The sequence below is a fragment of the Stegodyphus dumicola genome, chromosome X2 (assembly GCF_044657685.1).
Source record: "Stegodyphus dumicola isolate Sdum_Otavi_A_Nest chromosome X2, ASM4465768v1".
Lineage (NCBI taxonomy): Eukaryota > Metazoa > Arthropoda > Arachnida > Araneae > Eresidae > Stegodyphus > Stegodyphus dumicola.
In genome coordinates, this window is record NC_140781.1 from 30,003,637 (window position 1) to 30,024,865 (window position 21,229).

At 33.9% G+C, this 21,229-nt stretch overlaps 1 protein-coding gene across 12 annotated transcripts in view; it reads right to left on the minus strand.

The window, feature by feature from the left end:
* The window catches only part of LOC118181805 (uncharacterized), a 55,010-nt gene that overhangs the window by 13,000 nt on the left and 20,781 nt on the right, over positions 1 to 21,229 (minus strand). For 5 of the 12 annotated variants that reach the window (XR_015038865.1, XR_004756959.2, XM_085808899.1 and 2 more), the window contains exon 2: positions 1,031 to 1,126. The exons of 1 other annotated variant lie outside the window; for it this stretch is intronic. Coding sequence is in view for 6 of the 11 variants with exons in the window: in XM_085808901.1 (XP_085665027.1) it covers positions 1,031 to 1,126 (96 nt within the window). In the remaining 5 variants the exon portion in view is untranslated. Of the gene's footprint in view, positions 1 to 1,030; positions 1,127 to 2,218; positions 2,369 to 9,929; positions 10,898 to 19,651; positions 19,776 to 21,229 lie in introns of those variants that run through there. 6 more of the 12 variants (XR_004756957.2, XR_015038866.1, XR_015038864.1 and 3 more) reach the window with 6 other exon arrangements.

Genomic DNA, 21,229 nt, shown 5'->3' on the forward strand with positions numbered 1-21,229 from the left:
TTGCACTATAATGCATTTAAATAAGGGCATTATTTATACAAAATGCATATGCCTCTTGCCTATTAAAATCTGTAATTGGCAAAACACTTTGAAAAGCTGACATGCACATGCAAATGATTTCAACAAATTAAAATATTCATTTATAAATTGAATTTGTTCATGTTTAGTATGATAACTGAGAGGTTATGAAAATAGGAAAGTAGGTTAAAACGCAGATGACAGCCCTTTTGTGCTTTGTTCTATTCAAATAAAAACATAGATGGCTTTTCAGTTTCGAGTGCTATTTCAAAATGAAATATCTATAGTGACTATGATTACTTATACTTTTATAAACGCCATCTATATTATGGTTTAGTTGTGAATTCATGATTTGCGTTACTGTTATGAAAGTAGCTAAAATATTTAAATATAAAACTGAATGTTAATCTGTGCGCATGATCCTGATTTAATTCATCTTCAATAAAAAATACATTTATTTTAAAGTTGCCATTGTGTTGAGCGAGGAAAAAGTAGAATTTCAAGCTGCAGTACTCCATTTAAAACGTTTTTCCTTAATTCCAGACTTCATTTTAAATTGATTGAATAAATTTAGCCTATTATTTCGTTTGCTAACAGATCACTACTTTTCCCTGTCGATATGAAATTTATAATGTATTTTTTTTTCTAATTTATTATTGAACTCAACCAGTGGGCGAGAGGTTAAGGCCGTTAAATACTGGTACTGAGACCCGGATTCAAACCCAGATGAACGGACTGGTTGCATGGGTGTTTTTTATGACTTTCCTCATGTGTGACATGAGTACAAGCCAGTTTCCCTGAGAAAACTCATTACGAAAGCATCCCTCCTTGTGTGCTTTATCACATACAAATGATTTAACCTTCAGTTTGTCACATTACATTATCAACTAAATCGAACATGTATTAAACAAAGACTTGCATACAGTTCAAAATATGCACAACAAATTTTCACATTATCAGAGCGATATAATTATGATGTACATCTAAAAGTTTTAATAAAATATTGATGTACCTTGTTTTGGATCTTCTCGGATCATCAAACATAATGAAAAATGTTCCAGTGAAGTTGCCAAAATGCTTATTTGTCGGAATTAGCACATAGTCATATCTGGAAAATGAAAATTAAATGGCAATTTTTTATGCTAGTATTTTCTTTTTATGTATATTTCCATATGCAATTTGGGGGCAATATATTGGTGTCATAAATGTAAAAATAAAATGCATCGAAAAATAAATGTAGGAAACTTTTTTTTTTCTTTTTTTTTTTTCAAATTTTGGATATGCATGAATACAAGCCAGAGAGTCCTCCATGAAATCAATTCGTCCTTGCGAGCTAGGCAAGCAATAAAAAATTGATTTCATTATCCCATGTACTTAGTTATATCTTAAATTAGTTTTAGCTAATTAATTCAATTTCACAATTGCATATTAAACTTATTTTTAATACCGAAAAAATGAGCTATTCATATAAATTATTTATTTCAGATTTAAAAACTTCCTTTCCGTAATGTTGAGATCATCGTCATTTGATTTCACACTTTAAGATTAACTGTTCTAAGTATAAAACTGCATTTGGTTCAAAAACATTTTAATAGGTTGGGAATAAAATTTCAGAAAACTTAAATTTCTTTAACGATTTCGTTAAACTTTGATGAGGGATGATCTCACAGAGTATTTCCCTAAGGAAAGAAAGTTTCTACTTCAGTCTTAACAGAAACGACATTTTTAATACAAACGCACTAAGGTACAGGAAAATATATACCGGTTGCTCGTTATATCCACCATTCGCATAGTTAAGGAAAGGGACGTTACAAGAAGTAGCTGCTTTAACGAAATGGATTTAATATTCTCATTAGTTTGAGACGTTTTGCGTTGGTTGTTGTAACAAAACAGTTGCTTTAATGAGTGGCCGTTATAACGAGAATAATGGATGATTGAGCAAAAGGAGTACGTTTAATATAATGGGTATATAAAGAGAAGAAATATTATTTATTCATGCTGAAAACTACGCAAAACCTTGCGGTTGATTTCAAAATAATAAAATATTTATTTTCTTTAAAAAAATTAATTTCAATTGTAAGCATTTATTAAAAGTCTACCGTGGTGATGTGTTCAAAACCCGATGAATAAAAATTAAAAACGTGCTAAATGAATCCGAGCAAAGAACAGCACAATTAAAGAAGAAAGAATCACAACATACCTTCGTATCATAGCTCATCATACGCAAAGTTATCACCGATAGTGAGAGTGAGTTCGAGCGGAACTAAATGGAGTGACCAAGTGAAACGGAACTTCCGAGGGATAGAAAACGAGAGCAGAATAATAAAAGAATTCGGAGGAAAATCACTACAAGGAAATTTACCTGCAAACCGCTTTTAAGAGGAAATGATCAGGCTATATCCTCCTTTTTGGTTCCTCATATTGTATTTGTTTCCGCCAGTGGTTTCTGTTTTCACACAAAGAAGTTTGATCCAAAAATCTGAAGTGGGCAGCTTCTTCCTCTTATGAACAAAGTCACTTTGATTTCGAGAAGTTTGCCTCAAAATGACTTATATGGCTTGAACTTCAGCAGAAAATGTATTAAATTTTCAATTAAAGTTTAAATGAATTTATTGAACAAATTAATTATATCTTTGAACCTCGTTTCTTAAAAGTAGAAGAACTGGAAAAAGTTGAATTTTGGAGAAAGTTTTTTATTTTAAAGTTACCCAACCACAAAATGTGATAACTCAAAACACCCAAAAATCACTAATTTCATTTTCTTAATGTATATTTCTGCCAAAATTCATGTTATAGAATTAAATTACGAATAATTCATTAATAAAAGACAAAATTATAACTATTATAGTTCCTCGAGCCTTTCTTTCAATTTGATCATTTCCCTTAAAACAGTGTATGCTTATGACTTAAATTTCTGATGTGTGCTATTCTTTGATTGCTTGAATGTTCATGTAAAATGCATTCATTCACCAAAAACGTCCTTATATCTAATCAATTATAGGACATAATTCCATACGAGTCTAACTTTGAAAAGGCATGGAATGTGCTCCCAGAAAGGGTAACGAATGAATGAGAAAATTTCTGGTTAATAATCTCCATCTGATATTCATATAATGTTTTTGACGTGCATACTTATGCAACAGTAAATGCTATTTAACCCTCTATGCATTAGAAATGAAATCACAATTTTTAATAACCAAAGATATAATACGATAGTATTCTGTGACTAAAAATTTTAGAATAACTATTAGAATTCTTTAGTTTAATCTCTAACTTTTCATTTGTATAGGTACAGGCCTAATTTGACTGGTCATTAGATTTAAAATTTGACAATAAATATAACTCTTGTCCTCTTTCCAATAACGTTAAATTTTGTATCCAGAAAGTAACAAACGCGCGCATGCCTCTTGCAAGTATTGGCTATTATATACACTTGGCAACCATGCCGTGCTGAAATAAAGGACTCCGAGGTATCAACGACTGCTTTCTAATTAGAAACAACCACGAATTTCCTCAAGAATTTCCTGATTATTAATTACCTTCTGTCTTTATTATCAGTCATATTATAATCAGTCGACAAGGCTCACAGCTGAGCAGGAAAACCGAATAAATTTCGAAAAATTACTTGCTATTGCTTTGCACTAAAGAGATGAGAGATTAAGCTTAAAACTCATTGCCGTAATAGCCACTACTGTATTTATTCACCTCAGATGACATATCTTACTGCAGCCTTTAGTGTTATCCCACATCTTTCAACATGCAAGTGATATGCTTCCTAACGAGAGAGAGTAAAAAAAGGAATGGGGGGAAAAATGCCGAAACTTTTTTCAATACTTTGGGCAATTTTTCGTAAATAAGTAACATGGGATATATGATGGCGGAGGTCTCATAATTTGGAAACTTTGGAACAATCCTTCAGAGTATGTCATTATTCCGGAGCCTAGTGCTTTAAAATTTGACCTTCATTCTCGTTTAGATATAGGAAGTTTTCTTATAAACAGATCTGATTTTTATTTCTATTGATCTTAAACTTGTATTTCAGTTGCGAAATTTCTTCAGAATAAAGCAGAATTATTTCAGCGCTAGCAATTTCAGAACCGTGCTCCATAAATATAAAATTCAACTTAACAGTTCTCATGAAGCAACAAATTCATCAGTGAAATATTCTTTGTCGTTTATGGAATTCAATGCAGAATGCATCGCTTCTTTACGCGAAAAATTCGCAATTAATATTTTCTCGGAGCTAACGTCAAGGTTATTAGCTAGTGCTTAGTTTTATCCAGTGCTTAATTTGTAAGGATTTTCAAGGGAGCAACTTCGGTTTGATAGTTACTTCAAAGTTTCAGAGAAAATCTTAAGAAATACTCAATTTCTTTTACAAATCTGCATTGAAAAGGGATCTAAGGCAGTAAAGTTGTTCTCCAACACCTCCGCGAAGAAGCATATCGAGGGTTTCAGAAATTTATTAAAGCATAATGATTAGTTTATTCATTTTTTTAATATACGGGACGTTCTCTCCCATTAAAGCAAAAAAGTATATTGGTACTACAAAAAAGTAGTTGGACTTTATATTTACAGAATTTTCTTACTTAAAGTATCGAAGCTTTTCTCACAAAAACGTTTCTGCGTTAATTTGAGAATCTATGTAAATTGAAAAATATAGTCTCTGTTATGTATTAATTGTTATTATTTTCAAGTTTTAAGTTTTGCTTACTTAATTCAGTTTTGATTCAGTAATTGAAGTTATTAATTTTTACTTTAGTTGTTTAAAGTTGGTTGTAAGTTTAAACTGTAACTTTTGTAAACCTTAAATTTAGGTTTGGTTGCTTTAAAAGTTTTCTTAAGTTGAAGTTGTTTAATTTTAATTTGGGTTTAGGGATTTAAGTTTCTGTTTTTGTACTTTTTGGTTTTGACTCTTAAGGTTGTTTAACTTTTAACTTTAATTATTTTAAAATCGCAGCGTCATCGTCATAGTACCTCTTTTAGAAGTCGAAAATTCCCTACGAAGATGAGAAATATGGAATGACTGCTGAGTATGAGAAGAAAGCAGATTCTTGGAGGATAAAGCATTAGATCCATCGGGAAAAACCCCTGCGCCGCTGAAGGTTTAATTTTTCGCCGAATTTAGAATGACGGTTTGGGATCAGCAGCCCAGGAATCTGCCTGAAGGAAATTGCAGAATGGCGGAGTTCCAGGCCGCCGTCTCGGATCAGCATTTAACTAATATTCTCTGATTTTTTTGTTTTTTGTTTTTTGTTTTTGTTTTACAGATCTTCCTTCCTACCCTACAACTGCAGTATGAAACATCTGAATGTAAAGAATGCCTGTGTACTTACGAAGGGGTCCTCTCCCATAATTTTAGAACGTTAAATCATTATAAGGTATGTGCCTGTTTATTTTGATTCGTCAGCCAAAAATGTTAACGTTGATGACCGCCACCCATCAAATTAAACAAATTGTAGCTGTAAAGCTTTAATGTCTCTAAATAAACGCAAGATTGATTTTACTTACTTTTGTATTGTTTTAATTTTAGTTATTTTACACTGGACTTTAGTCATAGAATGGGTTATAAGTAGAATCACAATACAAACCTTTTTCTGTAGAATTTAGAATTGTTTATGTTTCACTCGGATAATTAATTACACGTATGGTTATTTGATGGGATTGATACAGTACTGGTTGAGAAAAATGTTTACTGATGTTGAACATATTCACACATCATCCGAAATCCATATTAGCTAAAACATGAAAATTTTCTATTACACAGTGATGATATTTAGTAGTAATTATTGCATATGACCATAATTTTATAATTGTTCTATAAATAATATACTACGCCTCTAGTGTCTAATAATGTCTAGCATCAATATTTAAGAAGAAAGAAAGGCTTATAGTAATCTTTTCTTCAAACGTACTGTATACACATGCGCACCACAATTTAAATTGCGCCAAACCCACAGAGGCCCGACTCCGGTACTTCTTAATTTTTGAGATAAATCCTAATTTTAGCAACAGCACTCTTATTCACTCAAAGTAATATCCGCTTTTACTTAGTTTAAGTAAATAAGAGAGTTCTGGCCCTTCTTTTACGTAACTGAACCACAACTTCAGCAGAAAATTCTTTCGATCTGGAAAATTTTATTATAATAAAAAGAAAAAAAAAAAAAAAGGAAGACTTATTTATAAGTTAAAAGAAAAATCTGAAATGTTTCAAATTTTAAATTATGTCCAAACGGGCGTTTTTTTACATTTTGTGTGTTACCTTTATTTATTAAATATCACGTTCTTTGCACTTAAACCATAAAATTCAGTGCAAGAGCAATATCGCAAAATAATTTCAAATTGAGCATATCTTTATTTATTAAATTAGAATTTCCGATACACAATCTCACGCGCTGGAGATAAATTTTTTTTCTGTACAACGTTGCCATTGCTCGCTTTGAAATTCTTGAGTTTGCTAATCAAAAATTCGTTAAAGTTTTACAAAATATGAAATCGATAATAAAACAAATTACAAATTTCAAATTTGGGTTTCCAGATGCCCATATTCGTAGTAGGATTACGTCATTGAAAATTTGATGGCTCTAGGTACCGTTGTTTTATCACAATGCGAGAAACATACATACATTTACTCAGATTCCTCATTATTTAGTTTCTTCAAATATAATACAGGGCGATAATATTTGGTGGCAACAGTTTGAAAAGGGAAACGAACATTCAGAGTGATTCGACGCATAATCGCAAAGCGAAAACAATAGACCTTCAGGGACAAAGCAACTTTGGACTAATAAGTAAGCTTGGAAGTCGATTCTTACTTCTGAATGCATGCTTGCCCTTTTCTGGGAAAGAAACTGTCTTTCTCTGGGAATTTCTTGGACAGAGGAAAGAAAAACCCCTTCCCACATGCCAAAGGCTCACAACGTTAGTCACTAGCCGTCAAAAAGAGCACCTGCAGGCGTTTTGGAACGATTTAACCAAATATGTCGGACGAAAATTGTCTCTAATACACAAAATTTTACATTTTTTCGCATCTAATCCTCGAACTGGAGGAAATTTTTCCCCTCATTCAAATTTTAATTGACAGCTATAGAATTATACCGGCAGGAGATCAGAATTGGATTCTTCTCTATTTTCATATTTACACATTCTCCATTAAAATTTCCTTCGTATTCTGTTACTACTTACAATATTCTCTTTATTCTCATCAGTGACACTTCAACCGTTTAATATTTTTTTAATTGATGTGCTAGAAAATGAATAGTCTTTGGGTCCATCAGTCCTTTAAGTAGTACATTATACTGTATATTCAGAACTTAAGTTCAGCCGGAGCCAGATTGAACTTTTCTTAGATTTTGAGTGAAATTACAATTCCAACCGGAACCCCGAATGAGATAAGGTCTGGTATTTTATTTTATAATTAACCTTAACTGAAATTATTTATTAAATTTTTATTTATCTCTTTCCAATTTATTGAATTTTAATTATTCCGTCATTTTAATAATTAATTATTTTGAGTGTTTATTATTTTATTGCTTTAATTTTTAATTAATTTATACATTTAATTGCTAATTTTTATTCTTTTATTTATTTATTTTTGTTTCCTGACGGCCTTCCACAAAGCTCCGGTTTTTCTAATTTAAAAAATTAAGCGCTGATTCACACACGCAATAAATGCATATAAATCTTGGATTACATAATTTTTTCCTGACTCCTCAAAGATTCTCAGATTTTTCTTGCTTTTCTTTCATTCAAATCACGTCAGAGAGTAAAAAAATGAAGTCGCTGCGAATTCGTGCATTACTCTCCATATGGATGCACATTTTTTTTAAACCGCGGGGCTTTAACCTATTAGGCTTTTTGAAGCAGAACACGTGAAAAATCATTTTGGGCTCTTACTGGGACGCGAATCACGGATTTCTCAATTGGCAGATGGATGTGCTAACCAATTGCACTAAAACAGCTTGCACTGAGAAATGAGATATTTCCTTACAACTATAAAGTTCTTATCGATATTTTGAAGTTTTTTCGCATTGACCCATTGATTTTTAATAATAACAAAATAATTAATTTTAATTAAAAATAAATTAATAAAAGCCCACGTGATCTATCTGCCGGGGAAAGTTGCCTTCGTGGGGGACACTGTAAGGAAAACTGTCTCGTATTGACGTTACGTATGGAAAATACCACGGAAATTCTCCCCGCTGCTAGTCCTTTCCCTTTTTGGTATTCAAGAAAGAAATACAGAAGCAAGTACTTCGAAACTGAAAAAGTATTTAATTACGTCTAAAGTAAATTCAGTTCAATAAATATTTAAAATTAAAATGCTTTATTGAGCTGACTTTATTATCGAGATTATTATCAATCTGTGTCCTTATTGACGTGGTGTTCGATTAAAATTGATATTTGTATGACTTCCTGCTGGTTTATATGTCAGCAAGTTTGATTCGTAGAATTCTGAATATTTTGAATTCCTACTTGATTTACTCATCACAAGTAAAAAGTAGGAATAAATATTGCTCATTAATAAAAAATTCGATTTAACTATCTGTGTTCGCGTGAGATACTCTGGCACGATTAAATATTCTAAGTAACAAAAAATTCACTTCAGATTTTTCACGCAGCCGCGTGTTTCATACACCAGAAGGAAATCGTTTTGTGATTTTTGTCAGGTAATAAACCAGAATTCGAATACTATATTTCTAATTTTAGAATACATTACTTTTTAACATTTGCCACATCTTCTCTTCACTTCATAATATTGCATAACGTGTGTAATGCATTCTGAGTTTGGACGCATACAATAGCTTTTTGAAAAATGCATAACATTCGAATTAATATATGTGAATGCTCAATAAAATTTATAAATTTCTTTCTGTTACATGGAGAAAGTTAGAATATTTAACTTATTTATTAAGATGTGTGTTTATAAATGCAACGTAGTATTTTAATAAGTTCCTACTTTTTATTTGTGATGAGTAAATCAAGTAGGAATTCAAAATATTCAGAATTCTACGAATCAAACTTGCTGACATATAAACCTGCAGGAAGTCATACAAATATCAATTTTAATTAAGGAAAAGGCCACGCAACTCCGAACACCACGTAAATAAGGACACAGATTGATAATAATCTCGACAATAAACTGATCTGGTCGACAATCTTCTGATTGTAATCTGAAGCGAGAAACTTCAAAATATCAATAAGAAGAACTTTAAAGTTGTAAGGAAATATCTCATTCCTTAGTGCAAGCTGTTTTAGTGCAACTGGTTATCACATCCATCTGCCAATTGGGAATGTATGATCAGATGTTACTAATGCTAACTTCAATTACACTTATTTATGGTTTCATCAAAGCTAAAAGCTTATTAAGCATGTGGTTCTCTGCTGCCAACAAGTTGAGAAATTACGGTGGCTTATTAAACTTTAAAACATCGCTTATTTTTAAACTATATTAACTCTTTATATTCTGAATGGAAACTCTGCTCGTGATGCTTAAATTAATCCTACAGTCTTGTCAGTTAAAGATGAAACAGATAAAAAAGATGAACGGATATGTGAATTACCGGAAAATGATAAATCAATGACAATCTTGTCAGTTAAAGATGAAACAGATAAAAAAGATGAACGGATATGTGAAGATTCTTCAATAGTTTTAGAAAAGTTAGGAAAAGGAATTTCTAAAAAGCAATTTAAGGCTAGGTTTCTAGCTGCATTAAGAGTTATGGGAAAGAAAACGCGACAAATAAAGTACTGAAAGTTATGGTATAATGTATTAGTGCACGTGATATAAAATTAAATAAGTGCACATAATTCAATTAAATAAGTTCACTAATATAATACGCATAACTGAAAATAACATTTAAATTTTATTTAAAATAAAAAAAGAAGTATTAAAATATAAATTTACTTACTTATGTTCAGATGCACCTTTGTTAATTAATTATTTAACATTTATATCTCAACAGGAAAAGAAAATACGCTGCATTGCAAATATTACTTTGCATTATTATAGTGTAGACATAAAAGGTGTTTCTAATTTTTTTTTCTAAAATGGCATGAGCTGTTAAGATTGTAAAAAAACACAGGGATTTCTTCTTTCCATGTCTTCCTTCTCTTGTGTTTTTTCCTTTTGTTTTATGTCCAACCATATTATGTAGCATTGTAATATTACCATTTTTCATCACACCATGAATTTATATATATTTTGCTACATTATTTTTCGCACATATTCAGTTACATCCATTGAATATTGCATAACTGGTTAACAGTGTCTTGATATTCCGTGCCAATGATTATCGCTTGATCCTTTCATATACCAGTCTGAGTTACATAAAACATACATCTGCCAGTTTTTGTTACCAGTCTGAGTTACATAAAAGCTAGTCTGAGTTACATCTGCCAGTCTGAGTTACATAAAAGCTAGTCTGAGTTACATCTGCCAGTCTGAGTTACATAAAAGCTAGTCTGAGTTACATCTGGGGGATTCTAGAAGGAATCTTATTAATCAATGTTTTTATAGAAGATTCAAGCTCATTTTTAGAGCATTGGTCCAATGTCATCCCAGTCGCACAGGCAGATACGTATTTAGTTCGAATTTCCTATAACTAAGGTTATAGGAACCTTTTTCACTTTTTTTGCGAATATTTATTGACAAGATTGTTGACGAAAAAGGCCTTTCAAATAACACGAAAACGTGACACATATTTATTAAATTCTGCAAAAAGCTGGTTCTTGTTTAACGCGTAAAAATTCTCTATGAGCATCTGCTTAGTTTGCAAAGGTGTTTATGATTTCATTACGTTACAAGGCAAAATTTGGCAGAAATTACTAATTCATTTTCCGTTGCGAAAGAACTGGCTCCGCGAAGTTCGAAATGACCCACAAAGCTTTACTCCAAATACCTATTATTCGAGCCGACTCTATGTTCAACGCGAACTTTGAAAATAATCTGCGACTCTCGAGCCGACGTACCCCTGAGGCAAACCTGTGCTTGAGTAGATCTCTGTTTTCCCTATCTGCATTCGGAAGATAAATTACTGTCTACACTAGCGCAATTTTTTACTGGCTGCCGTTTTGTCAGTTGTGGTTTTACTTGTAGGTTATCGGTTACAAGTAAGCTGTGATGGTTGTCGGTTGCAAGAAAACTTCTTATGAATAAGATGAGAAATATTATAATTAAATATGAGATTCTACAGACTGGTCAAACCTAGTTTCATGATTTATATATGATTTTATATATGCGGTTCTGCATCGATTCACTACAAACGGCGAATCACTTTTCAAACTGTTGCCACAAAGTATTATCGCCCTGTGTTATATTTATATATCGATATATATTACATATATATATTTATATATATTTATATATCGATATATATTACATATTTAAATAAATTAAATAATGAAAAATCTGCATAAATGTACGTATATTTCTCGCACTGTGATAAAACAATGGTACATCAAATTTTGAATGACGTTATCCTCCTACGAATATGGGCATGTGGAAGACCAAATTTGGAATTTGTTTTATTATCGATTTCCTATTTTGTAAAACTTTAACGAATTTTTGATTAACAAACTCAAGGATTTCAAAGCGAGCAATGGCAACGTTGTACAGAAAAAACATTTTTATTTCCAGCGCATGAGTCTCTGTATCGGAAATTCTAAAGATATGCTCATTTAAAAACTATTTCGCGATATTGCTATTGAACTGAATTTTATGGTTGAAGTGCGAAGAACGGGATATTTAATAAATATTGTAGCACACAAAATATTAAAAAAAAACGCCCCTTTGGACGTAATTTAAAATCTGAAACATTTCAGATTTTTTTTTTTCTTTTGGTAGCCTAAAGTCATAAAGAGGTCTATTGAATGTGCTGCAGATAAGCTAAAGCAATGAGCGTGCTCGACTTTTGCTATTTCATAATATGCAACAACTGGCCATCATGGAATGTATTAGGGCTGCAGTCATTTCTGCCATGGACAGCCCACAGCGGCCGAGCACATAAGACCGCTAACACTGTAGAGACATTAGCTTATTTCGAAACCGGAGAGATGAAAAATGAGCAACGCCTTCGCCGGAATTCGAACAACGGGCCTCTCGAATACGCGCCGAGCGTGCTGACTACTACACCACGAAGGCAGCCGAAATACCTTATAAAACTTAAAATTAGAGCTGAGTTCAAATCTTGGCTAATGAGCTGACTATATGGGCGTTTTCTTGGCTTTCTTTACATATATCAGGAATACGAGTCAGTTATCCTTAGAAAGTCCGCTCCACCAGCCGCTAACTGTTTGAGACGGCTGAATATTGGTAGTTTGACCGAGTTGGGGTTCGATTTCAGGCGAAGAGGGTGGCTGCATGGTAGATTTTCCCAATGTGTAATGTGAATACGAGCAGTTTCCTCAGAAAGTCCTCCACGAAACATCCCTCTTCTTAGGCAGATAGCCCTCGTGGCTGTTTGGTTCTGAGTTAGCCTCTTTATTTTGTATGTTGTCCATAAGTCACATGTGAAAAGCAATATGAAAAATTTTAATGATACTGTATTTAAAAGCTTGCGTATCTGAAATTTTTGAAAAAAGAAAGAATTATACCTAGTGAGGAATTTCATTAGCCTTTGAGTCATCTTCCTATCCGGCATTTTATTCGCACTCTCGTTTCCATCTTTGTTATCACGATTAAAATTACGTGGAAGATTCTTTTGTTATTAACATAAATGGAATCACTACTACTGAAAATGTTATCAGAATCGTCGAAAACGTATTTCTCTCCCATAATCAGAAATATATAGAAAGTTTATTCTCATTTCATTAGGTATTATATTATTATCTCTAGAAATATGATATTCAAGCATATCTTCGTAGCTTCGAATAAATTTATCGTTGATATAAAATATTTTCCTCCCTCTTGTTTTACAATAAGTTTCACGATTTTAGAGAATAAAAATAAAGTAAAATCATGATTCAAACTTCTCAGAGAAAGTAAGGAAAGATAACCACAAGTAGAAATTAAAGTACATCAGCAGAAAGTAAAAAATAATAGAATTTGTTTATGTAGTAAAATATGCATAACAATGAATAATGAAATTATTTTATCTTTCATAATGATAACATTCGATCCAACAAATATCGATTTTAGCGTTATTTGCCAGAACGTATTGGTAAGTTTCGAAATAAAATAGTTTTAATAATAATATAACTAACTAATAAATTAGGGCGCAAGATTTAAGTAACAAAGTAATCAAATTTCTCATATTAATTCTAACCACTTAAGGACATTTTGTTTTTCAGCTACTCTTCCGAACTTTTTCCTTTGTTTGCTTGCTGGTTGTCGAGTCCATAGTTCACGGAAGAATGGTTGCCAGAGCCTCAGGTAGGTTGGACTTTTACACTCATGTCCATAAATTAAGAATAATGCAAAATCAGGCAAAGGAAGAGTTAGAAGCAAAACAAATTTGACTTAGTTGTAAAGCTTATTCATTAAACAAAAGGTAAAGAGCAAAACAAATGCTATATGTTTGATATTATTGAAAAAAATAGCGATTTTTTCTCCCTGGAGCAAATTACAAAAACAAAACCTATTTACAAAAAACTAATATTACATGGTTGGTATGATTGTTAATACATTGTATGTCTCCCAGACGATGCAATACAGTCCGTACAATGCCTAGGCATGCTGAGTATCAAATTATCGATCTGATTTTGGGGGGTATTACACCACTCAAAAAGCAATGCCCTCCGAAGTTCCAGTAGACATGTAGGAGGAGGTTGACGGGCTGCAACTCGTCGGCCAAGCATGTCCCACACATGCTCTACTGGATTCAAGTCCGGTGAGAATGCTGGCAAGTCCATGCGGGTGATATACCCCGACTGAAGGCATTCGCTTACGATGTTTGCACGGTGAGGACGGGCGTTGTCATCCATAAACACAAATTGTGCGCCCATGGCGCCCCGAAACAAACCTACATGTTGTTCCAGAATGATGTTATGTTAAAATTTTTGTTTTTATAACTATTGTAAACTTTGGACTTTGACTCATCCATGGTGCCGGACAAAATAACAAACAAACCCCCCCCAAAAAAAAATCAAATAACAAATAATTCACATTTAAGATCTAATTCATAATATTCATATATAATTTCGACATTCTTATAAATATTCGTATAGTAAATCTATCAATCAATCGTATATCATATCTATCAATCAATCGTATAGTGGTAGTACAATTTAACTTTTAGGTTTGCGTTGTGAGTAACCTATGCCAAAGGAAATATCAATAACTCCAAATTCAATTAAACTCCATGTTTCTTAAAAGCCTCCCGGCTCAAACAAATGGAGGGACATGACAGACCACAGTAAAATATACTCAACATAAATACACAAATGCAATTAAATTTTAAACACACATTTATTAAATTCTTGACTATTTTATATAATTAAATAATGGATAACTGATCAGTATCCTACCACATATTTTCTAAGTCAAAATAACACATAATACTACACCAAATTACAGCTTACATTAATTAAGATTAACATTGTTTTTTCTCAAATTAATTAGGTGTAACAAAATTTAATCCTCCAAATAACAGGTTCTTATAAATTAGAAAGTAACGTTTTTCTAGCTCACAAAATTCAGTAGGTGAAACAAATTTTAATCCTCCCAAAACTGGCCTTCACTTGAAATTATAAATAACTTCTCAATTTTTTAAAGATGGAAAACAGTTTTTCCTGATTAGCAGGATCCTTAGTGTCCAATCCACATGGAAATAAGCCAAGCCCATTTTTCTTGGAAATTACAGTCTAATAATTCTTCAAACAGCCAGGCATCGCTTTAACTGTCCATTAGGTGGGAACCAATAGTCCAATTTAGAAGGATCTTTTATCTGTCCATTAGGTGGGAACCAATAGTCCAATTCAGAAGGATATTTTTTCAATTCAATAACAGGTAGCTGAATATACACCAGTTTTTTTAGCACAATCACGTGCATCATCGAAGCGTCGAGGCAACATTTATGCTGAAGGTTTCGGAAAAAGGCTCTTGGAGATTAACCGGCGATTCAGGTGAAGAGAGAGAATCTGTGCTAAATTTTCTTGGTAGATTTTTCTCTGTACATCTCAATCAGCTCTCAGTAAAAATGCTCTTTGCAGCTCGCGCACATTTCTCCATACATCACGCAGGAAAATGTTCCTTGCATCTCGCACAAAACTTTTAAACACCCCGCAGAAAAAGAATTCTCTAGAGCAAAGAAAAACGCAACCCAAGTCCTCTTGCTTCGGCAACCGGCCGCACGGCAAAACCGGCAGCAGGGCAAAACGCCCTAATTGCATTTTTGTATTTATGTTGAGTATATTTTACTGTGGTCTGTCATGTCCCTCCATTTGTTTGAGCCGGGAGGCTTTTAAGAAACATGGAGTTTAATTGAATTTGGAGTTATTGATATTTCCTTTGGCATAGGTTACTCACAACGCAAACCTAAAAGTTAAATTGTACTACCACTATACGATTGATTGATAGATATGATATACGATTGATTGATAGATTTACTATACGAATATTTATAAGAATGTCGAAATGATATATGAATATTATGAATTAGATCTTGAATGTGAATTATTTGTTATTTGATTTTTTTTGTTAATTTTGTCCGGCACCATGGATGAGTCAAAGTCCAAAGTTTACAATAGTTATAAAAACAAAAATTTTAACATAACATTTATTAAATTCTTGACTATTTTATATAATTAAATAATGGATAACTGATCAGTATCCTACCACATATTTTCTAAGTCAAAATAACACATAATACTACACCAAATTACAGCTTACATTAATTAAGATTAACATTGCTTTTTCTCAAATTAATTAGGTGTAACAAAATTTAATCCTCCAAATAACAGGTTCTTATAAATTAGAAAGTAACGTTTTTCTAGCTCACAAAATTCAGTAGGCGAAACAAATTTTAATCCTCCCAAAACTGGCCTTCACTTGAAATTATAAATAACTTCTCAATTATTTAAAGATGGAAAACAGTTTTTCCTGATTAGCAGGATCCTTAGTGTCCAATCCACATGGAAATAAGCCAAGCCCATTTTTCTTGGAAATTACAGTCTAATAATTCTTCAAACAGCCAGGCATCGCTTTAACTGTCCATTAGGTGGGAACCAATAGTCCAATTTAGAAGGATCTTTTATCTGTCCATTAGGTGGGAACCAATAGTCCAATTCAGAAGGATATTTTTTCAATTCAATAACAGGTAGCTGAATATACACCAGTTTTTTTAGCACAATCACGTGCATCATCGAAGCGTCGAGGCAACATTTATGCTGAAGGTTTTGTAAAAAGGCTCTTGGAGATTAACCGGCGATTCAGGTGAAGAGAGAGAATCTGTGCTAAATTTTCTTGGTAGATTTTTCTCTATACATCTCAATCAGCTCTCAGTAAAAATGCTCTTTGCAGCTCGCGCACATTTCTCCATACATCACGCAGGAAAATGTTCCTTGCATCTCGCACAAAACTTTTAAACACCCCGCAGAAAAAGAATTCTCTAGAGCAAAGAAAAACGCAACCCAAGTCCTCTTGCCTCGGCAACCGGCCGCACGGCAAAACCGGCAGCAGGGCAAAACGCCCCTCGTTCGCCTTTTTTTTTTCACATCGCGGCTGCACAAAATTCACTCAAATCAGACTCCACTACAGCCATCATCGCAGCACGCTGGTACAAATCGCTCGCCCCGCAAAACTTTCTGCTTTCTCCTTTTCCTTTTCGCTCAAAAATCTTAATCAGAATTATCTCTAGCCTGGTGCAAATACCCAGGAAATCTCGGTTTCTCCGCCTCTGTGAGTTCATAGGCTTTCAAAAAAATCATAAAATTAAATCTTACCAATCCCGGAATTTTAAGTTATCTAAATTGAGAAAAAGACACACCCATGACGAATCAAACACTAGAAAATCTGACAATGCAATCCGAAAAACATCTGCACATATAACGTGGGAAAAAAAAATAGACCCCCCCAACTAACAAGCGAAACTAGCTTTTACGAGTATCCAATTATCTAACTTAGTACACCTCCTACTGTCTTGAAGTAAGAAGACTGTAAACTTTAACAAAGCGATTTCCGTTTCCCACGCAAAGAAGAAAGTTTCCAACCTATAACTCTGTCAAAATAATCGCCGCCCCTTAGAACTATTCGCCTCTGAACGAGAAAAACACGTGTTTTCAACCCCCGCGCAAAAGGGGAAAATGCAGCTGGACAGTGACCTCTAACCTCCAAAGAAGCCTACGCGTCAGAAACGGAAATACACCCGCGCCCTTTTAATTGTAACACAATTCTGCCAAACTTAAAGGGAGCTTTACCGTAAAGTTTAACAATATTAAATATTATACATTAATTTTAAATAAGCTCAATACAAATTCAATAAACACAGTAAAATAATATTATAACTAAGAATACATTATGCAAAGTAAAATAACATGCAATAATTATATACAACAAAAAAAAAATACATAAGAATTTTCCATAACAATGACGTCCATATAGATCTGGCTTGTCATGGTTCCAATTTGAACATGCAGGTCAGTTCTGAAACCCAGAATAATCCCACCCCAAACAAGCACTCCTGCACTACTGTGACGGTGTCGTTCAATGATGTTTTCTTGGTGGTAACGGGTACCTGGAGCTCTCCATATGAAAGTCCGGCGAGAATCAGACTGCAAGCTAAGCCTGGACTCGTCGGAAAACATCACACAAGCCCACTGTTACGGTGTCTTTCAATGATGTTTTCTTGGTGGTAACGGGTACCTGGAGCTCTCCATATGAAAGTCCGGCGAGAATCAGACTGCAAGCTAAGCCTGGACTCGTCGGAAAACATCACACAAGCCCACTGTTGCGATGTCCACAATGCATGCTCTCTACTCCAGGCGACAGTGAGTTGCAATAAGTGGAACGCATCTGACAGGTCTACGAGCATATAGACCAATCTGCCCTAAGCGTCTGTACACGGTGTGTCTTGAAATTGTCGTACAAGTGGCTGAAGAGAGATGACGAGACAGGTCTGAGGCTGTGCTTCGCCTGTTTCTTTTGGCAGTAACTGCCGAATACCGGTCCTCATTCGGCGTTGTAACTCTGGGGCGACCTGTGCTGTAACGTCTACTCACATTACCATCATCTTGGAATAGTTGCCAAAGCCTGGAGATGACACTCTGGGCAATTCCAAGTTTGTCTGATACTTCCAGTTGTGTACCCCCACATTCCAGACGGCCGATAATTCTACCACGTAAAAAATCATCCAAATGCGTCCTTTGTGTCATAACTATTCGGTTATTGCACTGAAATGCCTATAAAGCGCCTGCGAACAATTTTACTTCTTTGCCTGTATCCCTTATATATCACTCTCTTACACTCTCGTCATTGTGACGTACCATCGGTTTCATCTGGTTACTTCCTGAAATTTGCATATGATTCTTGAAGATGTGTGTAGTGATTTTACAGGTGATATATTTATTTTAGAGTTCGATTTCCGCGTGACTCCAAATCATCCTTAATTTATGGACATGAGTGTACTTCCACCCCAATTTTGAGAGAAACCTCTCTCCCCTACCACTAAACAACACGAGAGGACTTTCGACTTGCCATATATTTAGAGTGTCCCCATACCGCAAAGACACTAGTATACATTTACAAACATTCACTCCTTCTCCGAGATTCGAACCCTGAACTTTTTCTTTTGATCAAAACAAAATAAAGTTATTAAGTATTACTCATTTCCATTACTAATATGGCCCCACCAGTGGCCAAGTGGTTAAGCCCCTTGAATATTGGTAGTTCGATTTACTTTGTGCTCGAAAGCAGGTGAACGGGCTGGTTGCATGATTGGTTTTAGAAGTTTTCCACATGTGTAATGTGAATTAAAGCTAATTTCCCTCAGAAAGCTCCTCCACGAAGGCATTCCTCCTCTTAGGCAGACAGCTCTTGTTGCTTTTCCTTATTCAAATAACCTTATAAGGTATTTCTCCCGCCTTCTTGGCATGCCTTCGCAGTGTAGTGGTCTGCACGTTGGGCGCGTATTTCAGAGGTCCGTGGTTCGATTCCCGGCGAGGCCGTTGCTCATTTTTCACATATCCTGCTTCCAAAAATAATTCTAATGACTCTACAGTGGCGCCCGAACTAAAAGGGTGGTGGATGATGATTCTCCACACCCAGGATTTGACGATTGGGTCTCCTAAAAACCCCAGTCGCGCTTTAAAAGAGGGAGTACATAAGGTATTTCTCCCGCTTTCTTAGCATGCCTTTGTAGTGTAGTGGTCTGCACGTTGGGTGCGTGTTCTAGAGGTCCGTGGTTCGATTCCCGGCGAAAGCGTTGCTCATTTTTGCTCTGCTTCCAAAAATTTCCTAATGATTCTACAACCTAACCTAACACTCATTAAAATAAAGATTAATATTTTTCCGTCGTCTTCGCGCTTTCATTTCTAGATAAAATGTGCATTATGTTACTAGATATAATATCTTTAAATCCGTTTTAGCAACCTGAAAACATTATTTGAAGTAGTTAATTCTTTAAAATATACAAAACTGTTAAGTTATGAAAAGTTACCGAAATTCATAAATTTCTATCCATTAAAACAAAAGCCATACCAGAGTTTCAGGTCTTCACACCATCAAAGAAGTTTTGAACATCTGAGAAACATCTTAGCATTCAAAGTTACTGATATCAATTCCACTTACATCAGTCAAAGTAAATATTATTCAAGACGTAAAACTAGGGAAGTAGGAAAGTACTTGTTCAAGGTAATTTTCAAGTCAGTTAAGAAATAAACAACTCAATAAATTTATAAAATATTCACATATTTTCACGTGTTCAGTGTCTGTCTGACATTATGTCATATACTCACGTCTTCAGTGTCTGTCTTTAATAAATGCCAAAAAATATTTACCTAGCAATTCTAATACTGAATAGACTTTTCTTTCACTTATTTTAATTTCAATTTTCCTTATTCGTTTATAAAAGCGCTAATAAATGTGATCAGATAAATTTTAATTGAAAGTTTATTTTAATGTGGAAACCTTTTCTGTAATTTGAAAACAAAACTCCCGATTGATTCCGCTTCTTGATTAATGTGTTTTATTTATTTACCCAGTATTTGTATGCTTTCTTTTAATGTTCTTATTGGCTAATTTTCTGAAATGGTCTCAGTCTTAAATTTTTATTTATAAAAGATTTAAGTGTTTTTAAAAACATGTGTGATTTTATAATCCTTCTGATAAAGGCTTCGTGAAACCCACTGATGTCCTTCCAACGTAACCGTACATTTTGCATAACTTAAACAAATCCATAAGGAAGTTCTGGTTCTGTATTTCGATTAAATATCTGTGGCTGAATAGGCTGGCTGCACTGAGTTTCATGGTATTTTTTTTTCCTTTTCATTTCTTTTCTTAAATACCACTCGCCAGCCATTTTCTCTTTATTGCCACCAATAAAGCTTCCCTCTCCGTTACAATAGTCTTCAAACGCTTTGTCTCTTAATCATTCAGACCTTAAGAAATTTGTAGAGTTCCTCACTTTGGAATTCTAAGTTAATGTTGGAAGTGAAGAATCTAAGAACTGATAAGCGAATAATCGCTTGAGTTCGGTGACAAGAAACAACAAGATAGAAGGGTAACTAACCCTTTATTATTTCAATAAGATTTAACAAACTCCGCCTGGGAGTGTACAAGCAAAGCCCGCACTTGGACTTGGAACTTAAAAGACTAAGAATTAAACTAAAACTAAGATTAACTAAAGAAGTATAGCCGAAGCTATAAAGGTTCAAATCGAGCTGGCCCCTTAACTTATTTGACTACGAAGCCTAGCAAGGGCCTGAGTACGGCCGAGCGTAATAACAGCTTTGAGAGAGAGTGGCCAAAAAGGCAGACGCGCGTAAATCATAAACTCTGATTCTCTCTGCCTCAGTAAGTAACTTCGTGGTTTAAATACCGCTCCTCCTCATTAAATATTCAGCAAGATTCCAAAACTACGTTATGGCCGGAAGTAGCAAGTTGAAGTTAAAAATTTGACAGGAAAGGAACTTTAACTTAAAATTTAACTGTTAATAAAATTAACATAATCCTTACAAAGTTAAGTACTAAACCTAGTACTTAATTTTCATGATGTTCTGTTTCCTAACGAGTTGTGGAGTTACTTTAATAAATGTTAGCGAATTATCACCGTGACTT